The sequence below is a fragment of the Nerophis ophidion genome, linkage group LG15 (assembly GCF_033978795.1).
Source record: "Nerophis ophidion isolate RoL-2023_Sa linkage group LG15, RoL_Noph_v1.0, whole genome shotgun sequence".
NCBI classification, from domain to species: domain Eukaryota; kingdom Metazoa; phylum Chordata; class Actinopteri; order Syngnathiformes; family Syngnathidae; genus Nerophis; species Nerophis ophidion.
Window position 1 is genome coordinate 11,875,995 of NC_084625.1, and position 12,328 is coordinate 11,888,322.

Consider the following 12,328-nt stretch of genomic DNA (forward strand, 5'->3'; position numbering starts at 1 on the left):
TTTATTCATATCCTTATATGATGCATGGTATTTTGAATGATAAATACTTATGATATCATTGTATGATGCATGGTCTTTTTTAATCATATCATTATATGATGCATGGTCTTTTTCAATGATACATACAAATGATATCGTCTTTTAATGATACATACTTATGATATCATTGTATGATGCGTGGCCTTTTTTGATTCAAATCCTTATATGATGCATGGTCTTTTTAATGATACATATGAATGATATCAACATATGATGCACGGTCTTTTTTAATGATGCATAATTATGATATCACTGCATGATGCATGGTCCTTTTTGATTACATTATGTAAAGCATTTGACATTATTGATGATATCATTATTTGAAACATGGCCTTTTTAATGACAGGATGTTTGGTGTTTAATGACACATATACATTGTATATTTATACGATATATGGTGTTTAATGATACATATACACTGTATATATAACTATATGATATATGGTGTTTAATGATGCCTATACACTGTATATTTATGAGATATATGGTGTTTAATGACACATATACACTGTATATTTATATGATATATGGTGTTTTATGATACATATACACTGTATATATATTTATATGATATATGGTGTTTAATGATGCATATACACTGTATATTTATACGATATATGGTGTTTAATGATGCATATACACTGTATGTTTATGTGATATATGGTGTTTTAATGATCAATACAGTACATAAGAATATGATGCATGCACACATGATATCACTATGGTAAATATGCAGTTATTAAAGGACTCCATTAGGCCTTAAAGTGAAATGGTACAAGTATGTATTTATTTTTTATTTTTTTGGATCCATATCTCAGTAATTAATGATAGCTTCTTCTCCCCTGTCATTATGACATCACTATTCAAATATGTTTGGGAGAAATTAATATGTCCAACAACAAATGGATAAAATAAATAGGTACATAATAAATAGGTGCATACAATGGCAGGATAGTAACAATAAAAAAGTACAATTCATTGGGGAAAAAAAAGAATAAATAATTGCATGAATGAAGAAAGCAAACGATAGAAATAATAGCTGAATAATGGCGCGTGCAAAGATGTATGTATGTATGTACTTATGTATATACTGGACACACACACACACACACACACACACACACACACATGGGATATTGATAGAGTGCCACATAGATCAAGTAAAAACATGATTTATGGTCAGAAACCGACAGATAAGACTCACATTATTAATAAAGAGATAAGACTCACATTCATTATAAACATGCAAATGTGGAGAACCCCCCCCCCCCTACGCCCCACCACCCACCCCCACCCAATCCACTGCAGAGGGAAGATTTACAAACACATCATCTGGAGCCCAACCCTGAAAACATCCTCTGCAGAAAGCAGCAACAATTCTCTCACGCGCAGCACACACACACACACACACACACACACACACACGCCTTCGGAGAGCAAGCAGTATGGATCAATTATTGGGAAGGGGCTGATCAGTTGGTCCAACCAAATGAGCAGCGATGGTCTGCACATTAAAGGACGGAGCGAAAGATGCTTTTTTGAAAAAAATAAATAAAAGAAGAAGAAGAAGATGCTGAAGTTGGACAAGCATTAAAAGGGTCACTTTCCACGTCCACTTTGGTCATGCAAATGTTTGGCGGCTGAAAGAATGTGTGAAGATGAATGAAGAGAAGACATTTTGTCCACCTGATGACTCCTCTTACCTTCTCTTCCTCTTCCTCTTCCTGGCTGCTGTCGCCTCCGATGCCCTCCCCTTCCTTCCCACCTCATGCCTGGCAGGTGATGTTCTCCTCCCTGAAGACCAGCAGGAAGATCCAGTGGGCCAACTGGTGCTGATGACAAGAAGAGGGAAAAAGGGAGGAAGCGAGAGAGGAAGAAAGCGCTGCGCCCTCCTCCTCTTCCTGTCCTGTCCTGACACTCTTCTCCCTCCTTCTCCCTTCTTCTCCCTCCTTCTCCCGCCTTCTCCCGCCTTCTCCTTCCTTACTCGGCTCAGGGAAGAAGCCTGCAGTCCTCCTCTGGCGCCTCAGCCAATGAGGAGGCGGACGCCGCCGATGTGAAAGAGAGAGCTTGTGCTGCCATGACGCGTCAGTGAGAGAGTGATGGGGAGGAGGGGGGTGTAGGAAGGAGAAAAAGGGGGGGGCAGATGTAGATGGAGAGGAAGAAGAAGAAGTCAAAGAGAACAAAAAAGAGGAAGAAAAAGAGGAAAAAATTAAAATAAAAAGAAGAATGAGAGCGGGAGGAAGAGGAAGAAAATAATTGAAGAATGAGAAGAAAGAAAGACAAAGAAAAGAAAGAGGAGATGGAAGAAAAAGAAGGAGAAAGTGAATAAGGAGAGGGAGAAGGAGAAGACAAAGATGAGGAAGATGAAGAGGAAGAAGGAAAAAGAGAAGATGAGAAGGAGAATAAAAAAGAATAAGGAGAAGAAGAAGGGGGAGGCAAAGGGGAAGAAGAAAAAGAGGAGAATGGAGAATAAAGAAGGGGAAGAGGAAGCAAAGGTGGAAGAGGAGGAGGAAGAAGAGAAAGTTAAAGAGGGAAAGGAAGAGGAAGAGGAGAATATAGAACAGGGAGATGAGGGGGAAGAGGAATAGAAATAGTAGGAAGAGGAAAAAGAGTAGGAAAAGAGGAAGGGGGGAGGGAGAAGAGGAAGAGGGTGGAGATGAAGAGGGAGGAAAAAGAAGAAGAAGAGGAAAAAATGAAAATAAAAGGAAGATTAAGAGTGGGAGGGAGAGGAAGAAAATAATTTAAGAATAAGAAGAAAGAAATAAAGGAAAAGAAAGAGGAAGGGGAGAAGGGGAATAAGAAGAAGATGGAGAAGGAAAAGGAGAAGTTGGAGAAGAAGAAGAAAAAGGGGAAGAAGACGAAGAAGGTGAATGAAAAGAAGGGGGAGGCAAAGTGGAATAAGAAGAGGAGAGTGAAGAAGGGGAAGTGGAAGAATAGGAGGAAGACAAGGAGGAAGAGGAGGACAGGGAAGCGGGAGAGGAGGAGGATGAGGAAGAGGAGGAGAAAGAACAGGAAGAGGGGGAAGAGAAAGAGGAATAGGAGGAAGAGGAGGAAGAGTAGGAAAAGAGGAAGAGGAGGAAGAAGAAGAGGGTGGAGATGTTGAAGGGAGGAAAAAGAAGAAGAAGAAGAAAGAGGAAGAAGAGGAAAAAATTAAAATAAAAGGAAAATTAAGAGTGGGAGGAAGAGGAAGAAAATAATTGAAGAATAAGAAGAAAGAAACACAAAGAAAAGAAAGAGGAGATGGAAGAAGGAGAAGGGGAATACGAAGATGGAGATGGAAAATAAGAAGAAAGAGGAAGAAGGAAAAAGGAGAAGCTGTAGAAAAAGAAGAAGAAGGAGAAGGACAAGAAAAAGGGGAAGGGGAAGATGAAAAAGGAAAAGAAGGTGAAGGAAAATAGGAGAAGGAAGAGGGGGAAGAGGAAGATTAGCAGGAAGAGGAGGAGGAAGAAGAGGAAGGGAGGGGGAAGAGGAAGATGAAGAAGAGTAGGAAAAGAGGAAGGGGAAGAGGAAGAAGAATAAAAAGAGGAAGAGGAGGGGGATGAGGAGGAAGAACAGGGGGATGAGGGGGAAGAGGCACAAGGGGAGGAAGAGGAAGAGGAGTAGGAAAACAGGAAGAGGAAGGGGAAGCAAATGTAGAAGAAGAAGAAAAAAGGAAGAGGAAGAGGATGGAGAACAGGAAGACAAGGGAGAAAAGGAACAAGGGGAGGAAAATGAAGAAGAATAGGAAAAGGAAGAAGAGTAGGAAAAACGGAAGAGGGCGACTAAGACGTAGAGGAAGAGTTAGAGGAAGAGGGAGAGGAAGAAGAATAGGAGAAAGAGGAAGAAGAGGATGAGGAAGAAGAGTAGGAAAATGAAAGAAGAAGAAGAAGAAGAAGAAAAAGAAGTAGAAGAAGAAGAGGATATATCTTCATGACATCAAACTTTCAGTAGTGTGCAAGTTGGAGTCAATAAAAATGAAACTCAACGAAAAGAAAACAGTATCAGTAATAATAATACAACAATGTTGATAAAACAATAACACTAATGACAATACTGATAACACTTACTGTATTACTACACTATTATAACTAAATATACTAATAATTTCATGTAAAAGTTTTATTTAAGTCATTTTGACCTGCAACAAATATACATTGTATACATTTTGTATTGCTAATGTTTGATGATAATATTATACAATTATATCATTCAAGGTATAATATGTTTATTTACGCTGATATCACACTTGCAATAAAAATGTTTGCTATCAATAAAACGTTTTAATATAAAGAAGTCAAGAGAGCAGATAATTAGATATTCATTTCTTATATTTCATGTAAAAATAGATTTTGTTATGCATTTTATAGTTTGTGTAAAATGTGAACATTGATATTTCAAAACAAAAGCATAAACGGAAGATGTTTCGTGGCTGTCTACTGCCCTCTAGTGGCAGCTTTCGGGTCAGCTGCCGGTTTAATGCTTATTTTATTGCATTCACAAAGATAACAACAACAATATAATAATGCAACCTATGTTTTAAGTGTTGCGCAAATAAATACACCCATTTTAACTGTTTAGCCTTATTTTTATAAATACATATAATCAAAATCATGAAAACTCCTAATGGCCAAATACAAATTTAAAAAATATATTTATTAATCCAGTTTGTTAACATAAACATAATCAATTTTAACTATCATATCTAATATATAATTTTATATGTAATAATATGTACACTTAATACACAAAATAATATGAATGAGGTAAGCAGATCTTCTTTGGGTTAGTTTTTGCTTTTGTTTTTATCCCACTGCCACATTATAAAAATAAAATGAAATAAAAATCTTTATGATAAAAAAAAATACAAATCATGATACACTTTGTCACCAAACACCCAAAGGTGGCATATAGTATGTTTGCATTTCTAATATCTAAGAATGTATATAATATTAAATAGGCATATAATAATAACAACAGTGTTAAATGTAATTATATCAATAAATATAACATACATAATAATATGTATAATTAATAATATATTCAATAAAATATTTCTAATATCTATAATTTCCTTCGTCCTTGGTTTCGTTTTTGCCTTATTTTTTACCCTATGGCACATACTAAAATTAAAAGTAAACAAATATATTTATAATAATAATAAAAAAACCAATAATAGTTTTTGCTTTTGTTTTTATCCCAATGACACATTATAGAAATAAAATTAAACAAAAAACCTTAATAATAAAAAAATATACAAATCATGATACACTTTGTCACCAAACACCCAAAGCTGGTATATAGTATATTTGTATTTCTAATACCTAAGTTAGTATATAATATTAAATAGGCATATAGCAATAACAACGGTGTTATATATAATTATATCAATAAATATATCTGATATATAATCATATATAATTCAATGTATATATCATTATATATTTAATAAAAATATCTCTAATATATATCATTTCTTTCGTCCTTAGATTCGTTTTTGCCTTCTTTTTTACCCTATGCCACATACTAAAACTAAAAAAAACAATTACATTTATAATTAAAAAAATAATAATAAAATAAAAATGATATACTTTGTCACCAAAAACACAAAGCTGACATGTAGGATATTTAATTTTAATATCTGAAAAATTGTATAACGATATATATATATATATATATATATATATATATATATATATATATATATATATATATATATATATATACATATATATATATATATAATATCTAATTATCATATGTTAATGTATAATAATATATTCTATATTAAAAATCCAACCAAATTGGTGTTAGTTATAGCCCTTTTTTGATCCCATGTCACATTTTTAAAAATACGATTAAAAAAACCTATATATCCATCCATCCATTTTCTACCGCTTATTCCCTTTCGGGGTCACGGGGGGCGCTGGCGCCTATCTCAGCTACAATCGGGCGGAAGGCGGGGTACACCCTGGACAAGTCGCCACCTCATCGCAGGGCCAACACAGATAGACAGACAACACTCACACTCACAGTCACACACTAGGGCCAATTTAGTGTTGCCAATCAACCTATCCCCAGGTGCATGTCTTTGGAAGTGGGAGGAAGCCGGAGTACCCGGAGGGAACCCACGCATTCACGGGGAGAACATGCAAACTCCACACAGAAAGATCCCGAGCCTGGATTTGAACCCAGGACTGCAGGACCTTTGTATTGTGAGGCAGACGCACTAACCCCTCTGCCACCGTGAAGCCGAAAAAACGTATATAATAAAAGCAAAAAAAAAAAGTGGATGATGTAATCATAAAAGCCTATGGTATTTCTAATACATAAGAATGTATATAATATTAAATACGCATATAAAAATAACAACGGTATAATATGTAATTATATCAATAAATATATCTGATAGATACTCATATATAATGATATGTATTTGTAATTATATATTGAATAAAAATATCTCTAATATATACATATAATTGCCTTCGTCCTTAGATTCGTTTTTGCATTCTTTTTTACCCTAAGCCACATACTAAAATTTAATTTAAAAAATTCCATTTATAATTAAAAAAAAAAAAGAAAAAAATAATAATATATTTTGTCACCAAAAAAAACAAAGCTGACATGTAGGATATTTAATTTTAATATCTGAAAAATTATATAATGATATACATCTAATATCTAATTATCATATCATAGTGTATAATAATATATTCTATATTAAAAATCAAAACAATTTGGTGTTAGTTATAGCCCTTTTTTGACTCCATGTCACATTCTTAAAAATACAATTTAAAAAAACTATAATATAAAAGCAAAAAAAAAGTGTATAATGCAATCATAAAAACCTACGGTATTTCCAATATATAAGATTGTATATAATATTACATACGCATATAATAATAACAACGGTGTAATATGTAATTATACCAATAAATATATCTGATATATAATAATATGTATTTATTATTATATATTGAATAAAAATATCTCTAATATATATATAATTTCCTTCTTCCTTAGATTCGTTTTTGCCTTCTTTTTTACCCTATTCCACATACCAAAATTAAAATTAAACAATTACATTTATAATAAAAAGAAAATAAGAAAAAAATAATAATAATATACTTTGTCACCAAAAAAACAAAGCTGACATGGCGGATATTTAATTTTAATATCTGAAAAATTATATAATGATATACATCTAATATCTAATTATCATATCATAGTGTATAATAATATATTCAATATTAAAAATCAAACCAAATTGGTGTTAGTTATAGCCCTTTTTTGACTCCATGTCACATTCTTAAAAATAAGATTCAAAAAACTTATATAATAAAAGCAAATAAAAAAAAGTGTATAATGTAATCATAAAAGCCTACGGTATCTTTAATTTACAAGAATGTATATAATATTAAATACATATATAATAATAACAACAGTGTAATATGTAATTATATCAATAAATATATCTGATATATAATCATTTATAATAATATGTATTTATTGGCTCGGTTGGTAGAGTGGCCGTGCCCGCAACTTGAGAGTTGCAGGTTCAATTCCCGCCTCTGCCAACCTAGTCACTGCCGTTGTGTCCTTGGGCAAGACACTTTACCCACCTGCTCCCAGTGCCACCCACACTGGTTTGAATGTAACTTAGATATTGGGTTTCACTATGTAAAGCGCTTTGAGTCACTAGAGAAAAAGTGCTACATAAATATAATTCACTTCACTTCACTTCAATTATATATTGAATAAAAATATCTCTAATATATATATATATAATTTCCTTCTTCCTTAGATTCGTTTTTGCCTTCTTTTTTACCCTATTCCACATACTAAAATTCAAATTAAACAATTACATTTATAATAAAAAGAAAATAAGAAAAAATAAATATATATATATACCCTGTCACCCAAAAAAAAACAAAGGTGACATGTAGGATATTTAATTTTAATATCTGAAAAATTATACAACGATATACATCTAATATCTAATTATCATATCATAGTGTGTAATAATATATTCTATATTAAAAATCAAAACAATTTGGTGTTAGTTATAGCCCTTTTTTGACTCCATGTCACATTCTTAAAAATACGATTAAAAACGTATATAATAAAAGCAACAACAAAAAAAGTGTATAATGTAATTATAAAAGACTACGGTATTATGATATTGTTCGAACCTCGATGTTCATGATGACGCAGAAGTCAAAATGTTCATGATCTGCAGGGATCGCCGAAATCCAACGCTTTTTTTAATTTTTTTTTTATTTTGAAAGGACGTGAAGGGAAGCGGATCCAGCTGGGGCGTGTCCTTCCTGCCGCGTCCACGCTGGAGAAGTGAGAAGAAGGAAAGTCGCTGGGAGTCCGGAAGTGGTGACGTCATGAGTTGCCAGACTTTACCTGAGTGTTTGTCAGCAGACATGTTGGAGGAAGAAGAAGAGGAAGACTTGGAGGTGTTCACTAAGGTAAAACACGTTTGACTTCTTTGTAAAAATGTTTCGTTAACGTCAGTGTGGTGAAGACGCCGTGGAAAAGTTGTCTGGCTTCCTTTTCATGGCCGTCGCTTTGTTTGTGTTTTTACGACTCGTCAAAGTTGCCTGTCAGCTGACCTGCTCACCTTTAAACTCCACTTTCACTCTTAACGTCTTTTACAAAGTCAATTATTTGATTGATTTATTTTAATATTTGAAATATACGTCTGAAAAACTACTAGACGGAGTTTACGCGTCCATTCATTTATACTACTACTGTAAACCCCAAAAGGGACAAGCGGTAGAAAATGGATGGATGGATGTTATACATTATATTACTATATAGCAGGGGTGTCAAACTCATTTATACATCGGGGGCCACTTGGAGAACAATCTAGTCCCAAGTGTTTGACTGGTAAAATCAGGGCACGATAACTTAAAAATAAAGACAACTTCAGATTGTTTTCTTTGTTTAAAAATAGATCAAGCACATTCTGAAATTGTATAAATCATAACGATTTGGTTTTTTTTTATAATTACTTCCATCCATCCATCCATTTTCTACCGCTTATTCCCTTTCGGGGTCGCAGGGGGCGCTGGCGCCTGTCTCAGCTACAATCGGGCGGAAGGCGGGGTACACCCTGGACAAGTCGCCACCTCATCGCAGGGCCAACACAGATAGACAGACAACATTCACACTCACATTCACACACTAGGGCCAATTTTAGTGTTGCCAATCAACCTATCCCCAGGTGCATGTCTTTGGAAGTGGGAGGAAGCCGGAGTACCCGGAGGGAACCCACGCTTTCACGGGGAGAACATGCAAACTCCACACAGAAAGATCCCGAGCCTGGATTTGAACCCAGGACTGCAGGAACTTCGTATTGTGAGGCAGACGCACTAACCCCTCTGCCATTACTTGTTACGGTTAATTAATAGTATATCTACAAACCCCATTTCCATTTGAGTTGGGAAATTGTGTTAGATGTAAATATAAACAGAATACAATGATTTGCAAATCATTTTCAACCCATATGAATGCACTACAAAGACAAGATATTTGATGTTCAAACTCATAAAATGTATTTTTTTTTTTACTTAGAATTTCACGGCTGCAACACATGCCAAAGTAGTTGGGAAAGGACATGTTCACCACTGTTTTACATCACCTTTTCTTTGAACAACACTCAAACGTTTGGGAACTGAGGAAACTAATCGTTGAAGCTTTGAAAGTGGAATTCTTTCCCATTCTTGTTTTATGTAGAGCTTCAGTCGTTCAACAGTCCGGGGTCTCGGCTGTCAGATTTCACGCTTCATAATGCGCCACACATTTTCGATGGGAGACAGGTCTGGACTGCAGGCTGGCCAGGAAAGTACCCGCACTCTTTTACTACAAAGCCACGCTGTTGTAACACGTGGCTTGGCATTGTCTTGCTGAAATAAGCAGGGGCGTCCATGATAACGTTGCTTGGATGACAACATATGTTGCGCCAAAACCTGTGTGGACCATTCAGCATTAATGGTGCCTTCACAGATGTGTAAGTTACCCATGCCTTGGGCACTAATACACCCCCATACCATCAAAGATGCTGGCTTTTGAACTTTGCGCCTATAATAATCCGAATGTTTATTTTCCTCTTTGTTCTGGAGGACACCACGTCCTCTGTTGCCAAATTAAATTTGAAATGTGTACTCGTCAGACCACAGAACACTTTTCCACTTTGCTTCAGTCCATCTCAGATGAGCTCGGGCCCAGCGAAGCCGGCGGCGTTTCATGGTGTTGTTGATAAATGGGTTTGGCTTTGCATAATAGAGTTTTAACTTACATTTACAGATGTAGCGACCAACTGTAGTTATTGACAGTGATTTTATGAAGTGTTCCTGAGCCCATGTAGTGATATCCTTTACACACTGATGTCGGTTTTTGATGCAGTACCACCTGAGGGATCAAAGGTCCGTAATATCATCGCTTAAGTGCAGTGATTTCTCCAGATTCTCTGAACCTTTTGATGATTTTACGGACTGTAGATGATAAAATCCCTAAATTCCTTGCAATAGCTCGTTGAGAAATATTGTTCTAAAACTGTTCAACAATTTGCTTACAAAGTGGTGACCCTCACCCCATCCTTGTTTGTGAATTACTTAGCATTTCATGGAAGCTGTTTATATACCCAATCATGGCACCCACCTGTTCCCAATTAACCTGCACACCTGTGGGATGTTCCAAATAAGTGTTTGATGAAAGTTTCTCAACTTTTTCAGTATTTATTGCCACCTTTCCCAACTTCTTTGTCACGTTTTGCTGGCATCAAATTCTAAAGTTAATGATTACCGTATTTTTCGGACTATAAGTCGCAGTTTTGTTCTAGACTCAGGAGCGACTTACAGTATGTGTGAAATTATTAACACATTACCGTAAAATATCAAATAATATTATTTAGCTAATTCACGTAAGAGACTAGACGTATAAGATTTCATCGGATTTAGCGATTAGGAGTGACAGATTGTTTGGTAAACTTATAGCATTTGTTCTAGTTATTTGAAAGACTCTTACCATAATATGTTACGTTAACATACCAGGCACCTTCTCAGTTGGTTATTTATGCCTCATGTAACGTACACTTATTCAGCCTGTTGTTCACTATTCTTTATTTATTTTAAATTGCCTTTCAAATGTCTATTCTTGGTGTTGGGTTTTACCAAATAAATTTCCCCCAAAAATGCGACTTTTACTCCAGTGTGACTTATACTCCGAAAAATACGGTATTTGCACAAAAAAAAATTGTATTAGTTTGAACATTAAATATGTTGTCTTTGTAGCATATTTAACTGAATATGGGTTGAAAATGATTCGCAAATCATTGTGTTCTGTTTATATTTACATCTAACACAATCTCCCAACTCATATGGAAACGGGGTTTGTGTTTTATTTGACGTTATTTATATTTTTTGAATAAATTAATGATAATGTTCCTCAGTCAACTCATTGGTGTTAATTTTCAATGGATCAAAATAAAAAAAAATATACCAAAATCAAATTACAGTATGTTATTTATTTAGTTTTTTCATTTTCCTCGACTGATGTGCTAACATTATTTAATTTATTTTGTTCATATGTACACTAAATTGGCCCTAGTGTGTGAATGTGAGTGTGAATGTTGTCTATCTGTGTTGGCCCTGTGATGAGGTGGCGACTTGTCCAGGGTGTACCCTGCCTTCCGCCCGATTGTAGCTGAGATAGGCGCCAGCGCCCCCCCGCGTCCCCGAAAGGGAATAAGCGGTAGAAAATGGATGGATGGATATGTAGCATCATCTACAAAGATACAAATAATTTCTATTGACACATCTAGTTACACAAAAAATATATTTTTCACCCCATTTTTTTTTTTTCAATTTCCATACATTTTGGAAAAAGCTCCATGGGTGCCGCACAAGAGCCGCTCTAGAGCCGCGGTTTGCTGACCCCAGATTTAATGAGTGTATTATTAGGACCCTCACTTTTGCAGGGAAGAGTCCGCCCAGATGATTTTATTCTAAAGCTGTCTAAATAATGAGAGATGACGAGAATTGATGGTTATCAATTTAGTTACACAAATAATACAATACCAGTGTTGGAGAGTTGACCTAGCAGTCTAAAGTCTGAAGCATCCTCCGAAACTCGTCGCATCCCACGCATGCTTTTGATCATGTTTCTGCATCGTCTTCACGTGGATCGAAAACCGAAAGTTAACTTGCTGTATGTGTTTCAGCGATCCCAAAGCATAACAGGCCCAGTGCAGCCTGTATCTCGTTGTTCTGTTCCAACATGTGAACACGTCCCACTAGCA

The 12,328-nt window shown here is 35.1% G+C and overlaps 1 protein-coding gene across 1 annotated transcript in view; it reads left to right on the plus strand.

Moving 5' to 3' along the window:
• The first annotated feature begins 8,335 nt into the window (after positions 1-8,335).
• The window catches only part of snx7 (sorting nexin 7), a 21,113-nt gene continuing 17,120 nt past the window's right edge, over positions 8,336-12,328 (plus strand). The window contains exon 1 of the mRNA XM_061921521.1: positions 8,336-8,495. Within this exon, the coding sequence (XP_061777505.1) occupies positions 8,412-8,495 (84 nt within the window). The 5' untranslated portion in view covers positions 8,336-8,411. The remainder of the gene's footprint in view (positions 8,496-12,328) is intronic.